The 18,102-nt window shown below is 43.3% G+C and overlaps 1 protein-coding gene across 4 annotated transcripts in view; it reads right to left on the bottom strand.

Annotated features, from left to right (window-relative positions):
- Positions 1–237: 237 nt before the first annotated feature.
- Positions 238–18,102, bottom strand: part of DOK2 (docking protein 2) — a 90,296-nt gene continuing 72,431 nt past the window's right edge. For all 4 annotated transcript variants that reach the window (XM_073557121.1, XM_073557119.1, XM_073557120.1 and 1 more), the window contains exons 3-5: positions 10,911–11,010; positions 5,364–5,536; positions 238–2,828 (exon numbers count right to left, since the gene is read on the bottom strand). In XM_073557121.1, coding sequence (XP_073413222.1) covers positions 2,178–2,828; positions 5,364–5,536; positions 10,911–11,010 — 924 coding nt within the window. In that variant the 3' untranslated portion in view covers positions 238–2,177. The remainder of the gene's footprint in view (positions 2,829–5,363; positions 5,537–10,910; positions 11,011–18,102) is intronic.

The raw sequence follows: 18,102 nt of genomic DNA, 5'->3' as shown, positions 1-18,102 counted from the left end.
ACAAACTTCATGGAAAATATTCGGAATAGAGACCCACTCCATCATAACCTCGAGCAGCAAGTTCAGAAAAGTTAATGATTATTTTGGTTTCCTTAATACACAAGGAACACAATGATGTTACAGCAGTGGGATGATACACACAGTGATGTTACAGCAGTGGGATGATGTGTAGGTACGTGTGGCGACTGGGGGGTGGTCCCTTTTTCTCCGCGAACAGACTGGAGACTGAAACCGGTGTACGTTGAACAGGTCCTCTTTATTGGCTGTCCTCCCGACGACCACAGCAACACAACAGCAACACGACAGCTTCCGTACACACAGGCACGGGTACCTTGCACCTTATTCTCTCTCCTACAAGGACGTCACACGTGGTTCTATCGCTGTGGATGCCCTAGGCCTACCACCACAGCGCTTCGCCTGTCCGAGTCGTTCGTCTGGTACCCCCGGGCTTCCTCTGTCCTGCGGCTCTCCTGTCAGGACCACCCCCCTGACTGTCTCTCCTTCCAGTCTCTCCAGGAGTTCTTCCTCTTTCAGTCTCTTCCTCCTTCAGTCTTCCCCTCCGCTGAACTCCTCCTCCTGGAATGGCTTCCTTCTGGAACTCTCTCCCCCTTTTTATTCCCCTCCCTGGGAATTCCCCTCTTGAGTCCCTGTAACTCCGCTCACCATGACTGCTGTTTCTTTAGCATTAGCTGCCATTAAGTTTATTCCTTGCTTTCTCTTGTCTCCCTCTAGTGGCCAAACATTAGTACTGCACCGTCTCCTTTTCCTGCTGTTCTTTGTCTCCCCCTAGTGGCCAAAACCCAGTACTTCACCATCTTTCACTATTTCTAGTTGTCTCCCCACATGTATTTACCAGTTCACGTCAAGTATATTTACTGCACGTCAAACATTCACTTTCCTGCTTCAGACAGGTCCATAGGTCAGACCACTTCGCTAAAGATGCACACAGTATGTTACAGCAGTGTGATGATGCACACAGTGACGTTACAGCAGTGGGATGATGCACACAGTAATGCCATATTAGTACGATAATGAACACAGTAATGTCACGATACTGGGATGATGCACATAGTGATGTTACAATAGTAGGATGATGCACATAGTGAAGTTATATTAGTAGGAAAATGAACACAGTGATTTCACAATAAAAGGAGGATGCACACATGCTTTCACAGTAATGCAATGATGCACACAGAGATGTCACAATTGTGGAATGGTGCACACAGTAATGTCACAGCTCAGGCATAATGAACAAATGATGTCATATGATATACATTATCCAGTCAATAATTATCATAGCACAGCTCATAAGAAGATCCCCATGTACACAATGACAAGAGTTCATCAGCCCATAGTAAAGATGTGTCTGATATGTATGGGGCGTTATGAGTTTTGTAGTTTGGCGAGTCGGGTTCCCACAAGTGACTTTTAGTACTAAGTTCATATCCTTCTCTAATAACTAGCCTGCTTGTTGACAGTTTCCACAATAGAATAAGACAAAGATCTACCCTGCAAGTAAATGCAAAATAAATGAAAGCATAAATAATAGCAAGTGTAGCTTAGCATAATCCAACTATGGTAGTTCATATGTTGATTTGGCAAATCTTGAAGATAAGTAAGAGTACCCAATAAATACTGTACTACCTATCTATAGGGAATCTGTCAGCAGATTTTTGCTATGTAATCTGAAAGCAGCACAGTGTAGGGGCTGAGACCCCAATTCCAGCAATGTGTCACGTACTGGGCTGCTTGCTGCAGTTTTGATAGAATCCCTGTTTTCTCTGCTGCTGCAGATCTGGCATTGTTCTGAATGCTGAGCTCTGTATAATCCTGCCCACACTGTTGATTGGCTTACTTTTTGTGTACAATGTCTGCAAGCTGCCAATGAGTGGGTGGGGGCGGGGTTACATAGATTAGCCTGATTGGTCTGCACACTACAACTAGTCCTTTAGTGATAATCTCCTGCTCATAAAACACTAATTATATTCAAACTACAGCATGTTGCTGAACAAGTGACACATCGCTGAAATCAGGGTCTCTGCCCATACATTATGTTGCTCTCAGAATAAATAGCAAAAACCTGTTGACAGATTTCTTTTAAAAACAGAAAAAAATATGTACATTAATTTTCTGTACCAAACACTATGGGAAAATATAGGTTGTTTGGTAAATGTATTTCAACTTTCCTTTGTCCCCCGTAATGTAATATTGTCATATTCCCTTTCATTCGTACCCTGTGTTCCCCACTCCTCCTCTTGTTTTTGTGGACCTCCTTGACAGGCCTCTCCCTTTCCCCGAGGCACTGCATAATCATCCCATCCTGGTAAATAAGGATATTCATAGCCAATTTCGTGGGCGTCAGTGGCTTGACTTTTCCAAGCATCCACCCTCATTCCCTCTGGCTCATCATACACCGGAGTCAGTTCTGGCTCGTCATAAATATGCTCGGGTTTGCGAACCTTCCTTGATTTTGGCTGTGGAGGAACATTTGGTCCAAGAAGACCTCCAAAGCCTGTAGCCAAAAGATTTTGCGCCACTTTATCGAAAGGCACGGCATATTCACTTTCGGGTTGGTTGGCAGGCACATTGTTTTTGAAAGGCATAGTTGAGTGTGAAGGGGCCACCGCTAGGGAAGATGAACGAACCGGTTGACGAGGTGGATTGGAGCCTTCCTCGTGGCAGTGGTCATAGCCAGCTGGGGACTGGTTGCGACTTGCTTTGATGGCGGATTCAATGGCATTGAAAATGTGACTTCCGTTGGCGGTTTCAAATTCAAAGTTGCCTTCTCCTGAAGAACAACGGCGGCCGGCCTCGAAGGAAAACATGGTCTGTTGGTGGGGAGAAATGATAATGATGAAGCCAAGTCCATACCCAAGAAGAGAGACGGTAAAATACTAATATAAAACTGCTGTATATGACCTACTCAGAAGCCATCTCGAGATGGGTCCCAGTGGTGGGACCCTCATCTCCCAGATATTTCTGAGAAGGGAACAAGCTTTTAAACTCTTCCTACACAGTGCCGTTTTTTGACAGCACACTACCCCAACTCCTAATCACCATAGCATTAAATGGATTGTATCAATGAGACAACCTCTTTCAGTAGGATCTTTAATGACCAACAGACATCTTAGAGAGGGGTTCTCCAATTATACCTCACCCCTATATTAGCCAGAGAGAGGCTATAAAGTGGGATTCTCCCTCTGGTGGACCCAGCTCACCCCTGTATTACATAGACTAACATACTGTGGCTAAAATATTTGGCTAGCTGCAATTGCTGCTGACCATCAGGCCAGTTATAATATAAGGGGATGGTTGTGTTCATGGGTAAGGTGGATTACTAAGGATGGGATGTTGATTGAGGGTAGTTAGGAGGGATGTAGGGGAGCTATGTAGGGGATCATCATGTATATAGGGGGCTACATGGGGAATCACACTGTGGATAGGAGGCTATGTGGGGGCTCAAACTGTATATAGGAGGCTATGTGGAGGCTTATACTGTATATAGGAGGCTATGTGGGGGCTCATACTGTATATAGGAGGCTATGTGGGGGCTCATACTGTATATAGGAGGCTATGTGGGGGCTCATACTGCATATAGGAGGTTATGTGTGGGCTCATACTGTATATAGGGGGCTATGTGGGGACTCACATTGTATATAGGAGTGCTATGTGGGGACTCACATTGTATATAGGAGGCTATGTGGGGCCCATACTGTATACAGGAGGCTATTTGGAGGCTTATACCGTACATAGGAGACTATGTGGGGGCTCATACTGTGTATAGGGATGATATGTGGGGGCTCGCACTGTATAAAGGGCGCTGTATGTGGGGGCTCATAGTGTGTAAAAGGAGGCTGAGTGAGGGCTCATACTGTATACAGGGGGCCATGTGAGGTCTCACACTGTATACAGGAGGCTATGTGCGATCTTATACTGTAGAAGGGCTGTGTGGCGGCTCATACTGTATATCTGGAGGCTGTGTGGCGGCTCATACTGTATATATGGAGGCTGTGTGGCGGCTCATACTGTATATAGGAGGCTATGTGGGATCTTATACTGTATATAGAGTGGCTGTGTGGGTGCTCATAATCTATATAGGGGGCTATGTGAGGGCTCATACTGTATATAGGGAGACTGACTGAGGGCTCACACTGTATATAGAGGGGCTGTGTGGTGGCTCATACTGTATATATGGAGGCTGTGTGGCGGCTCATACTGTATACATGGAGGCTGTGTGAGTGCTTATACTGTATATAGGAGGCTATGTGGGATCTTATACTGTATATAGAGTGGCTGTGTGGGCGCTCATAATCTATATAGGGGGCTATGTGAGGGCTCATACTGTATATAGGGAGACTGACTGAGGGCTCATACTGTATGTAGAGGGCTGTGGGGGAGCTCACATTGTATACAGGGGGTTGTGTGTAGGCACATGCGGTATATAGGAAGTCTGCATACTTAATTCTGCTCAATATTATGTGATCCGAGTATTATTAATATAAAATAATAATTATAATTAATATGTTAATAATAATGAGCAGAATTAATTTCAGCCTATTGGTTCGGCCTCCACAACAGTCAAAGCCTGTCATGTGACCCCTGGGCAAAATTAATTGTCCATCCCTACTGTAGATCAACCCAATAGGATAGTAGTTTGGACCTGTCTTTTTTTCAGACATATCGGAAGACATTTGTCCCGTCTTCCTATGAGTAATTCCCTTTACAGGACACTTTAATCAACTTTTCCAATTATACTAATGAAAGAAAACTTTTTAAATATCACATTAAGAAGAGTTTGTCAGGACAACATGACTGTCCAAACCAAGAATTAGTGCTCAGTGCAACCTTGTTGTGGCCGAGTAGCTTAGAGTACAGTCCCTCCTACTTCTTTTCCATAATAATACTCTTTATTTAGAGCTAACATATTATGCAGCGCTTTACAGTTTGCACACATTTTCATCACTGTCCCCAATGGGGCTCACAATCTGAATTCCCTATCAGTATATCTTTGGAGTGTGGGAGGAAACCGGAGTACCTGGAGGAAACCCACGCAAACACGGGGAGAACATACAAACTCCTTGCAGATGTTGTCCTTGGTGGGATTCGAACCCAGGAACCCAGCACTGCAAGGCTGCAGCGCTAACCACTGAGCCACCGTGGTTACATCTTTCTCCATACCCCCTGACTCCAGTAAAGCCATATCCGTCAATCAAGGACGAAAGAGAACATTGGGGACAGACGCAAAACAAATAGGTGGGACGTCGCACTGAACTGTTGGTGAATCCTATAGTGCAACGAGCACCTATGCTTGGTTTGAACAGTCGTTTTGTGCTGACAGAGTCTTTAAGAAAAGATCTTCTCACCTTGTCACGTCCGAACCTCCTCAGGTATGGATAAGGCCAGCTGAAGATCACATTTCCAGCCTGGCGATCTCTCAGAGAAAGACATTTGCCTTCAGCTAGCAGTGTGTATGTTCCGGACAGACCACAGCGAGACGAAGCATCTGTCTGCCTCACTCGCACTTTAAACTGGCCACCTAGAAACAAGAAGAAGCCACATGAATGTTATAGATGTGTGTCCGCTTCTAGTTTGTTATATTATGGATGCTTTCTTCCAAAAAACAGCACCACACTTTCCCACAGGTTGTGTTGGGTACTGCAGTTCGGCCCTATCCACGCCCCCCGAGGAAGCGGTTATACCGCGAAACGTACGTCGGGCCTCTCCTGGTCAGTGTGCTTCTGGTGTTTACAATGATGGGTATGTTGTTCCCTTAACCCTTTCCTCCCTATATGGGCTAAGTGCAATACTTTTCGGTCTCTTCCACACCACTTTGTTATATTCTATGATCTTATGATAAGGGTACTGTTATTGAAAGGGGATTGGAGGGACCAGCGTATTTCAGACAACTGGCCCGCGTTTTGAGAGGGAATATACTATTTCTACCCATATTCACCATGAATCACCTTGCCCAGGGTTTTTGTTGTATCCGGTGACTATGATAATTTCTATTCGATCTTTTAATGCCGTTGTGTCTTGTTCTTCTGTCCCACACAATAAAATTTGTTACTTTATAGTAGTTTTGGACTCCTTCCTTCTCCTCTCTTCTTTTATGAATGTTATAGATGTGTGTCCAGTTCTTGTTTGTTATATTATGGATGCTTTCTTCCAAAAAACAACACCACACTTTCCCACAGGTTGTGTTGGGTACTGCAGTTCGGCCCTATCCACATTAATGGCGCTAGATGCTATACTGGACAGGACCCATGACAAGGTGTTTGTGGAAGAAAGCAGGCATGGAAGAAGACTATCAAATTTGCCTGATCATGTACTGTAGTCTGGATACAGGTAAGGACACATGGCTAGCTCTTAAGGGGTGTCATAAATTTGGGACATCACGCCGTGGGATTATGCCAATATGTACATACGTCTACAAATTACACCTCAAGTGTTACTGGGGCCACTTCTGGGAATAACACATTTATTAATTGTAATTCCACATATCTTTTCTTTATAGCCACATGGAAAACGTGTAACCTTCAGTATATAAGTTGCACTACAAGAAAAAGCTGAAGGTGAGGATTTTGGAATGCTTTGACCTACAACCCCCAGAGTCCCTCCTCCTACCTACTCAGCCCTCCTCCTCCATTACAGAAGACCAACTTTCCACCCTACTCTCGAGATCACATCTCACCACCTGTGCGTGCACCTGACCTGATCCCATCCCGCCTCATCCCAAACCTCACCACAGTCTTTATCCCACAGTCTTCATCCTATCACTAACAACTGGTGATTTCCCCTCATACTTCAAACATGCCTCAATCACACCCATCCTCAAAAAGCACTCTCTTGACCCATCCTCTGTATCTAGCTATTGTCCCAAATCACTTCTCCCCTATGCCTCAAAACTACTGGAACAACATGTCCATTTTGAACTGTCCTTGCAATCTGGCTTCTGACCGCGTCAATCCACTGAAACTGCTCTAAAAAAAGTCACCAATTACCTACTGATGGCCAAAGCCAAGCGACTTTACTCTGTCCTCCTCCTCCCGGACCTGTCCTCTGCCTTTGACACAGTGGACCATTCCCTATCACTACAGATCCTCTCATCTCTTGGCATCACAGACTTGGCCCTATCTTGGATCGTGTCATACCTAACAGATCGGACATTCAGTGTCTCCCACTCACACACCACCTCCTCACTGCGCCCCCTATCTGTCGGAGTCCCGCAAGGTTCAGTCCTAGGGTCCCTGCTCTTCTCCATTTACACCTTCGGCCTGGGACACCTCATAGAAACTCATGGCTTGCAGTGTCACCTCTAAGCTGATGACACACAGATCTACATCTCTGGACCAGATATTATCTCATCTCCCTACTAACCAGAGATCTACATCTCTGGACCAGATATTATCTCCCTAACCAAGATCCCACAATGTCTGTCTGCTATTTCATCCTTCTTCTCTGCTAGATCTATAACTTAATATGGACAAAACAGAATTCATCATCTTTCCACCATGTCACTCGACTCCCCCAACAGACCTATTCATTAAAGTAAATGGCTGCTCACTCTCTCCAGTCCCAAAAGCTCGCTGTCTCGGGGTAATCCTTGACTCTGATCTCTCATTCAAACCACATATCCGAGCCCTTTCCACTTCCTACCTACTTCAATTCAAAAATATTTTCTGGATCCGTACATTCCTCAACCTAGAATCTGCAAAAACTCTAGTGCATGCCCTCATCATCTCCCGCCTTGACTACTGCAACCTCCTGCTCTGTGGCCTCGCCTGTAACATTCTCGCGCCCCTGCAATCTACCCTAAACTCTGCTGCCTGACTAATCCACATGTCCCCACGCTATTCCCCGGCCTCTCCCCTCTGTCAATCCCTTCACTGGCTCCCCATTACCCAAAGACTCCAGTTCAAAACCCTAACCATGACATACAAAGCCATCCACAACCTGAGTCCTCCGTACATCTGTGACCTAGTCTCCCGGTACTTACCTGCACGAAACCTCCGATCCTCACAAGATATCCTTCTCTACTCCCCTCTTATCTCTCCCACAATCACATACAAGCTTTCTCTCGTGCATCCCCCCTATTCTGGAACTCTCTACCCCAACATCCCCAATACCCCAATATCAGACTGTCGCCTACCGTAGAAACCTTCAAAAGGAACCTAAAGACCTACCTCTTCCAACAAGCCTACAACCTGCAGTAACCACCGATCCACCAAACCACTGCACGACCAGCTCTACCCTCGCCTATTGTATCCTCACCCATCCTTGTAGATTGTGAGACCTCACGGGCAGGATCCTCTCTCCTCATGTACCAGTCATGACTTGTATCGTATAAGATTACTGTACTTGTTTTTATTATTATTAAACAGTGTAAGACCGCCCCGATCACAGTCACCTTGTCGACGGTGGGATGGCTTTTATGCTATATTTGATCAAATACAGTATTACTAAAAACCCTGAATTATTTAGACGCACTTTTGCTTTTTATTTATTTAATTACAGCAGGGGTTTTCTGATTTTGTCTTTTGTAGGTGTTGTAAGCTTCATGGCCAATGTGAATATGCATTTATATGCTGCATGTATACCAACTCAAGCCAAGCTCAATTTTTGTGTTTTTTTACTTGTTTTTATTATGTACAGTATACCGCTCCTCACATGTAAAGCACCATGGAATAAATGGCGCTATAAAAATAAATAATAATAAATAATAATAATTTTGGAAGATATTAATGGGCAAAAGCAGACCTAAATATTAATAAACAATCACTCTCATGTCTATTATGCCACTTGGTCAGGCCTCATCTGGAATACTGTGTCCAGTTCTGGGCAACACATTATAAAAAAAAAGACATTGAAAATGTCACAGGGTTACCGCAACAGTGTGAAGCCATAACACCGCGGCGTCTGATTGTTCCTACTCCAGCGCTAAGAAGAAGCACTTCTCCTTCATTTTAAAAGTGTTTATTCCTTCTGGCAGAACAGGGGTTACTCGGCCATGTTGGAAATCCCTGTGCTCATAATCTACGCTCTGTTACACATCCTTGTCAGAGCTAGCATTTGCTGCATGGTTAACGGAGGGAGAGGAGTTCATATGAGAAAGAGAGTTGGAGGAGTTTTTAGTGACTGTTGGTTGGTTTGTACGTGTGGTAATTCCTTATGCTTCTCTATTTTGGTTTATTCCCCTACCTTCGCACCCCTGTGCATTCCTCTGTTATATGTGAGTGAGTATTTTGCATGCCTGGAGATTTCTGTTAACTCTCGTTTGGGTTGCCTTGTCGGGATGGTGTACTGCAGTGCACAGTGGCTCCCCTTCTTCCCTGGGTGGGAGGAGAACAGAGGGCTAACTCAGGAGATAAGGCAAGGGCAGAGGCCCTGGCATCTTCGCCATCTGAAGTATTTCCGGGGAGCAAGGCCAGCTAGGCACCACCTAGTGTTAGGGAAATGGAAGAAGCCCCTGGGCCCGGGTCACCTGACAGCTGTGTCGTGACAGAAAACCTGGAGCAAATTCAGAGACGAGCTACCAGGATGGTGAATGAACTGCAAAGAATGTCCTACGAGGAACGGTTAAAGGATCTGGGAATGTTTAGCTTGCAAAAAAGAAGGCTAAAAGGAGACTTCATAGTTGTCTACAAATATCTGAAGGGCTGTCACATTGTAGAAGGATCATCTTTATTCTCATTTGCACAAGGAAACAAACACGAGAAGCAATGGGATGAAACTGAATGGGAGGAGACACAGATTAGATATTAGGAAAAACTTTTTGACAGTGAGGGTGATCAATGAGTGGAACAGGCTGCCACGAGAGGTGGTGAGTTCTCCTCCAATGGAAGTCTTCAAACAGAGGCTGGACAGACATCTGTCTGAGATGGTTTAGTGAATCCTGCATTGAGCAGGGGGTTGGACACAATGACCCTGGAGGTCCCTTCCAAGTCTACCATTCTATGACTTCCTAAAGAGGCATAATGGTGATACAGACAGCTTGCAGATGTGTGGCATTGAGAGGGTTAAACGCCCTCTGAGCGGAGGGGATAGGTCTGCCCTATTATGCACCCGTGAGGTTTTCTGGATTCTTTGCATGCATACTCGGGCCCCATTAGGTCTGAATTTCAAAACGGACTTATTGTGTTATATTAATGGTTATATGCAATATATTGTTTAATTATGGGTAGTTATTGGCAATGTGGTTTACGTATGTTTGAATTTATGGGAGTGACCTATGAATTGGTTTAATATATAGTTACATGGTAGTGGTTCTGAATAGAATCCTGGGTGGATTCAAACAAAATGATGAACATGTTCTTTAGTATATAAGGAAATCATTTGATATAAAACAGCGCTATGATTCAGGGCGTGGAAATGCTCGAAACGCGTAGGCCTAGTGTTATGTCTTTTTCTACATGTTTTTAGACTATATCAATAATGTTTCAAGCATAACTTTTTATTTTGGCGACAGCTGTATGCTTGTTTCTATTATTAATATTTCGGTAGACAGATTTCCAGCCAAATTCATAACATTTGTCTAGCACTTGGGCGGAGACGCTCTTCAAATCTGGTCATTGGCCTTTAAGATCTGAGACCAGAGGAAACTATAAAAAGTTTCAGCTTTTATTAAACCTCCCATCTCCTGCCCCATAGTTATCTGGTCCCCCGCCGTGCTATCATCTGCAGATACTTTGTCTATAGCGCCTGCTTATTATGGATTGCCGGCGCTGAGTTTTCCTCTGCACCTGCTGAATGCAGCTTCTCATCTCCGGCACAAAGCTTTGTTGCTACCACATCAAAGACTTCTCACCTCATTAGTTTCCTACATATGCAAAAGCATGTCCCTGTTACTGTCTTCTTGACCTGTTTCCATCTCATAAGGTATTATAGCCATGTCACCCGCTAGGTCTCCTCACCTGCTGAGGCCTCCTTGCTGGTGCTGTATAGAGAGTTCTCCTGTAGTTGGAGATTTGAGATGAGCGGCTGACTGGCTGTCCTCTCCAAAGCTCGGCGTTCCTGAACATAAACACAAAGCACACTCAGCCTGTAGCCAAAAACTAGTATTTTATTTTATCAACCATTCTAGGCTTAGGAGAGACTAATCGCTTTCCAACTAACAACCAGCATTCAAGCGATCACAGGTTGAAGTTCTTCAAAAGGGTTAAAAAAAAGTAGTATCAAAATGAAAAATAAAAAAAACCTAAAAATTCATATTTTTCTTTTGCCATTTGATAAATTGAGAAAAGTCTGAAAAAACATGGTTTTTAGTACCTTTGTCTCTAGATATGAGCAAATTAATTTGTGGGACCTCGTCTAACATCAAGGTCAGTATTCGATGGCTGCCAGACAGAAGCTCTGCAAACGGCCTCCTACCTGATCCGCAGCTCCGCTGTTGATTAGCCATCCCGGCACAACATCGTGTGTGCATCACGATGCAACGCTGATGTCAAGTGACCACAGATTACTGACCTGTCCGCTTGACCAAGATCAGGCAAATGTATTTACTCATCTCTAATTGTCTCTCATGGTGAAGGTCATTAATAAACAAGTGGAAACGCTTATTCATCTTGAGATCCTTCTCTTAAAAAGAATCTGTCGCTAGGTTTTAACTGCCCCATCTGAAAGCAGCATGATGTAGGGGCAGATACCCCGATTCCATTACTTATTGGGCCACTTAGTGTTGTTCTGGCAAAATCACTGTTTTATCTGCTGCCCATCTACAGGTAATCTGAATTCCGACCTCTGTATAACCCTGCCCACACCACGGATTAACAGCTTTCTGTCTATGCACAGTGTACACAGAAAGCAAAATCAATGCTGGTCCTCTTGTGATAATCTGCTGTTATTAGCATTTATACTGCTGATATTAGCAGTTAGAGTATTTGGCACCTAATGAGTTAATTTCCTTTAAATCCAAGTGGGTGTTATGTTTAACTTGGGGCGTGTGCTTCTTCCCCCCTGTATGATGCTGACCAGTCATAAGCAGGCAGCAACGCACTAAGGAAAGAAGAACACGCCTCCACCACAGCTTAGAGTAGGTTTCTCAGTGTGTAAGATGTAATAATACAGTCCTAACCTCCTGGTCTAATCAACTGCATAAGTCAAATTGAGGAGTGGCTCACTGCATTGCTATTACTAGTTGCTTAAGAACAGCAGGCAGATATAAGAGTGATTACTGACACATTCAGTAATCAGGAGAGCTGATATAAAAAAAAAGTTATGCAGCAAAGAGGGATAGCTAATTCTAAAGAAGAAAGAGAGAGGATTCAAAAAGATATAAATAAACTGGAGAAGTGGGCAGCAACTAACAGAATGGTTTTTAACAGGGAAAAATGCAAAGTACTACATCTGGGCAATAAAAATGAAAAAAGCATATACAGAATGGGAGGAATAGGCCTAAGTGACAGCACATGTGAAAAAGACTTGGGTATACTAATAGATCACAGACTGAATATGAGTCACAGTGTGATGCAGCAGCAAAAAAGGCAAATGCAATTCTAGGATGTATTAACAGAATCATACAGTCTAGATCACGTGAAGTCATTATTGCCCTCTACTCCTCTTTGTTCAGACCTCATCTGGAATATTGTGTCCAGTTGTGGGCGCCACATTTTATAAAAAGACATCAACAAACTGGAGCAAGTTCAGAGAAGAGTGAACAGAATGGTGACCGGTCTGCAAACCCTGTCTTATGAGGAAAGGTTAAAGGATCTGGGAATGTTTAGCTTGCAAAAGAGAAGACTGAGAGGAGACTTAATAGCTGTCTACAAATACCTCAAGGGCTGTCACATTGTAGAAGGATCATCTTTATTCTCATTTGCACAAGGAAAGACTAGAAGCAATGGGATGAAACTGAATGGGAGGAGACACAGATTAGATATCAGAAAAAACTTTTTGACAGTTAGAGTGATCAATGAGTGGAACAGGCTGCCACGAGAGGTGAGTTCTCCTTCAATGGAAGTCTTCAAACAGAGGCTGGACAGACATCTGTCTGGGATGATTTAGTGACTCCTGCTTTGAGCAGGGGGTTGGACCAGATGACATAAAAATCCCCTTAAAACACAATTTTATTAATGATCATAAAACACACCTTCCCAGTGACGTTGAAAAAATGTCAAAAAATAGACCTAGTATAAGGTGCTGCATAGCCCTACATTCAGGCCTAACTGATACCTTCCTATCCGTGGAGGTTGGCACCCTAATAGTACGATATTGGCGCCCCCACTCAACGAGGACTATCCCTCACTTCCCTAGTGATCCCTAGTATCACAGAGGGGAAAACAATTTCCAAGATAGAACAGTAATGAAAAGATCAGAATGCCCTAGGACTTATGCAGACCAAACAGATAATACAGCAATAAAAACATTTACCACATCATGATATCATGTGACCCACAAAAGTAGCAGCTATTCTCGCTTGAAGAGATAAACATCCTCAGATACAATCAGCAATTAATAAAAGGTCACTTATCATGTCTCATGGGGGACCCTCAACGCGTTTCCCCGCCGTAGCGGTTCATCAGGAGGAATAGTCCTATCAAAGATATTGTTGCTGCTTCATGCCTGATACCTTCAATAATAGTGGCACCAGAAGTCTAGGAAACCGGATTTAAATAACCGGTGTGATTATTTTGCATACCACCCACTATCCGGCAGTCCAATCGGTGTGAAGATGCAAATAACTGAGAGCCAGGTGTGCAGCAAAAAATGTCATATACCTGAGAGCCCGCCGCTGCATTCAAAATTCAAAGCGGAAGGGGGGTCATTAGCGTGCGTTCCACCGTGGGGCGTATCCAATGTGGCGCCCATACTTCCGGTCGCGCAACCCCCTCAGCGGGCTGTAGCCTCCGGAACCATCCTGTGCGGGCAGGGCGGAGGGGAATCAAAAATGGCGCCGGAACTTCCGGTCACATGTTTCCCCTTTGCTCCCGGACACGCCCATAGTAACCAGCAATGGACGCATCACCAATGGGGCCGGACCTTCCGATCACATGTTTTCTCCCTGCTCAATGATGTAACCATAGAAACAGACAGAGCGCATCACATGAAATCGCCAGAAAATAAAGAGTCTGCCCGCAATACAATGTCCCAGGAGTCAGATTTATCACAGTAAGGATAACCCCAATAAATCTAGTAGTACCAATGTCCTCATATTCGGCATAATGCTGCACATCAGAAATGATGATCCCGAGGAGGAATGTTGTACCCCCCTTCCTCCCCCCATGTCCCTTTGTCTGTGCTGATTTCTTGGTGGACGCCATCTCGACCTATTGTGTCCACTTCTTCCCCGAAGATTGTTTGAGTTATCTACTCGTTCAGTGTCAGATGTATCAATATCCGAGGAAGATACCTCAGTTTGATTCACCACTTGATACCCGTAGGCCCTGTTCTCTTTAAAGTCTGTCAGATCTCGTGTAAATTGTAAGTGTTTACGATCCTTGAGATTGGTCTGAAATTTCTCGACTGATGTTTGAAGAATATCCTCCCTTCGTACAAAATCAGGATCAGTTTTAAATTTTTTTGCCTTTTCAATTAGATCACTTAACTTTTTGGTAGATTCCTCAAACAACCTTTTCTCCTCAGTTAGGAGAAGTAACATAAAACGAGTAGAGGACTCAATAGACTCTTTAGTCCAATTAGCAAGAAACTCAGGATTGGCCGTTCGGGGAGAGGGCTGTATATTAATACGTAAGCCCTTGGGTACAATTTTATTTTTAATGTAACTCTCCAACCCTCTTATCTCCCACCAGGAGATTCTCTGGTTGGTTGAACTTGCCCTTTTTCTGTTATAGGGGGTTATGATAAGGGGCTCTATATGTCTGGCATATTGGATGATGCCTGTATGGCATGGACCACATTGTATGGTTGATTTGATTTATCGCATAGCAATATGCACATATTTTTATTTTTCTATATTCCTTGAATTTCTGATGTGCAGCATTATGCCGAATATGAGGACATTGGTACTACTAGATTTATTGGGGTCATCCTTACTGTGATAAATCTGACTCCTGGGACATTGTATTGCGGGCAGACTCTTTATTTTCTGGCGATTTCATGTGATGCGCTCTGTCTGTTTCTATGGTTACATCATTGAGCAGGGAGAAAACATGTGATCGGAAGGTCCGGCCCCATTGGTGATGCGTCCATTGCTGGTTACTATGGGCGTGTCCGGGAGCAAAGGGGAAACATGTGACCGGAAGTTCCGGCGCCATTTTTGATTCCCCTCCGCCCTGCCCGCACAGGATGGTTCCGGAGGCTACAGCCCGCTGAGGGGGTTGCGCGACCGGAAGTATGGGCGCCACATTGGATACGCCCCACGGTGGAACGCACGCTAATGACCCCCCTTCCGCTTTGAATTTCGAATGCAGCGGCGGGCTCTCAGGTATATGACATTTTTTGCTGCACACCTGGCTCTCAGTTATTTGCATCTTCACACCGATTGGACTGCCGGATAGTGGGTGGTATGCAAAACAATCACACCGGTTATTTAAATCCGGTTTCCTAGACTTCTGGTGCCATTATTATTGAAGGTATCAGGCATGAAGCAGCAACAATATCTGTGATAGGACTATTCCTCCTGATGAACCGCTACGGCGGGGAAACGCGTTGAGGGTCCCCCATGAGACATGATAAGTGACCTTTTATTAATTGCTGATTGTATCTGAGGATGTTTATCTCTTCAAGCGAGAATAGCTGCTACTTTTGTGGGTCACATGATATCATGATGTGGTAAATGTTTTTATTGCTGTATTATCTGTTTGGTCTGCATAAGTCCTAGGGCATTCTGATCTTTTCATTACTGTTCTATCTTGGAAATTGTTTTCCCCTCTGTGATACTAGGGATCACTAGGGAAGTGAGGGATAGTCCTCGTTGAGTGGGGGCGCCAATATCGTACTATTAGGGTGCCAACCTCCACGGATAGGAAGGTATCAGTTAGGCCTGAATGTAGGGCTATGCAGCACCTTATACTAGGTCTATTTTTTGACATTTTTTCAACGTCACTGGGAAGGTGTGTTTTATGATCATTAATAAAATTGTGTTTTAAGGGGATTTTTATGTACACTAAGTTTTTTCCAATTTCCATGAATTAGTGATTTTTTCTGGTTGGACCAGATGACCCAGGAGGTCCCTTCCAACCCTACCATTCTATGATTCTAAGTTTACTTAAAAAAGTTAACTCATTTGGTGCCAAATACTTTGATTGCTAATATCTCAGCAAAGAGAGAAAATAAAAAATAAAAAAGTTTTATTCCACTCTGCAGCCACTATTACATTGTGTGTCCATTTCACCATGAAAAATTTGGTGAAAGGTCCTAATTCCCTGGAAACGTTATTAAGGACTTTCCATCTACCTCTAACTTTGTCATTACGGTGCGGCGACCTGCGCTAAATGCAACGTGTTGCATTTTGTTGCGGTCACCACACCGTCAAAATGACGTATGCAGAGGCATCCGCATACATCAGCATGACCTGCATACCCAATACTAAAGATAGGGTACGCAGGCCGCATGTCGACATAGGCGGAGCTGAATGGAGGAGCTGCAGCAGTGGACGGAGCTTCATGGAGGAAGTCCGCATCCCTCCGCAGATCTGCCATACGCTAGTGTGAAACCAGCCATAAACAGTTACTAGAAAGCAGCAACACTTTGTTCTCTCATTCTGCTCCTTCTTTCACCTCCACACTAGCCTCTCTATAGATTTCAATAGGCAGCTGTAATCTGATCCCTCAGTCAGTGGGCAGTACCTCTTATCTTGAGCAAAAGTGATTTTAGCTGTTTTTCAGAATAAATGATCAGTTCAGGAGGTGGGATAGAGGGGAAGAAGTACGCCATAAGTGGAGAAAGAAGTATATTTGTTTGATAAAATATATGACAAATTTGGCTATATTTTCTTACACTATTGAGTCTTTCAACGTTTGTTGAAATGACAGATATGGATATGATTCCATTATATATTGATTGATCCAATGTTTTTCTTAGCACAGAACTTCTTTATGGTTATGGAGAACATCAAGCCTGTAGACAAAAAAGCGCTTATATTGATTCAGTCTATATGTAATGTCCATATTCTAAGCCTGCAATTTGTAAAAATGACATTTTTACTGTGCAGCAAAATGCAATGTAGTCATTGATCACAGATACGAGAGATACGCAAGGCAATAAATATAAATCTTCCTATGTTATATCCATAGCTTTTCTTCTACCAAATTTATATATCAATCAGCAATTGCAGCAATCATTAATAACATTAACCTCTTCCTGAACAGGCAAATTTTTGTTTTTCCATTTTTGGTTATTTTACCCTCTCTTCCATGACCATTAACTTTTTTTGTGTTTTTTTTTTTTTTTCCATCAATATGAAGTCTTGTTATTTATGGCAAAAGTTCTAATTTTTAATGACACCATATAATAAACTGAAAAATTGGAAAAAGAATTAAAATGCAACTTGAATAAAATGGTGAAAAAATTGTAATTTAATCTCTGTCTTTGTGCTTAATTTTTACTAAATTCATTGTGCTGTAAAAGTGACCTGGCACCAGGATTCTTCATATCAGATTTCAGCAAAACCAATCTTTCATTTTTTTAACATTTTAGTGATTCAAAAATATTCTGAAGTTTGTTTTAAAAAAATTGGTTTGTGTCACTATTTTCGAGCCCCGTAACATTCTCATTCTTCCGTTGACGGAGCTATGTAAGGGCTTGGTTTTTGTTGCGTGATGAGCTAAAGTTTTTATTGGTCCTTACAACATTTTAATTCATTTTTATTCCATTTTTGGGAAAAATAGAAGTTATGAAAAATGCCAGTTTAGGTGTTTCCATTTTCGTTTTCTGTACTACACAAACGCCCGCATTCCTAAGCGTTGGATGTGCCGATCTACCTTTTCTCCATTTTCTACAGACAGAATACCATAGTGCTCAATGTCCGGTCTTAAGACCGAAACGGTGATGTATTCAAGTATTCTGTCAATACACAACTGTAATGACACAATGGATTCATGAAAATACAAAATATTGCTGGACTGATCAATGAATTGTTAATAAAAGCAATCTGATGAGCATCAAAGGTGTTGTGGTTTCCTACTGAACGTTGTGAGTTGGAAATAC

The sequence above is a fragment of the Dendrobates tinctorius genome, unplaced genomic scaffold (assembly GCF_039654945.1).
Source record: "Dendrobates tinctorius isolate UK_male_01 unplaced genomic scaffold, ASM3965494v1 ptg000245l, whole genome shotgun sequence".
Classification (NCBI taxonomy): Eukaryota; Metazoa; Chordata; class Amphibia; order Anura; family Dendrobatidae; genus Dendrobates; species Dendrobates tinctorius.
The sequence above is the reverse complement of the archived record's forward strand: the minus strand, read 5'-3'. Positions and strand labels throughout refer to the sequence as shown.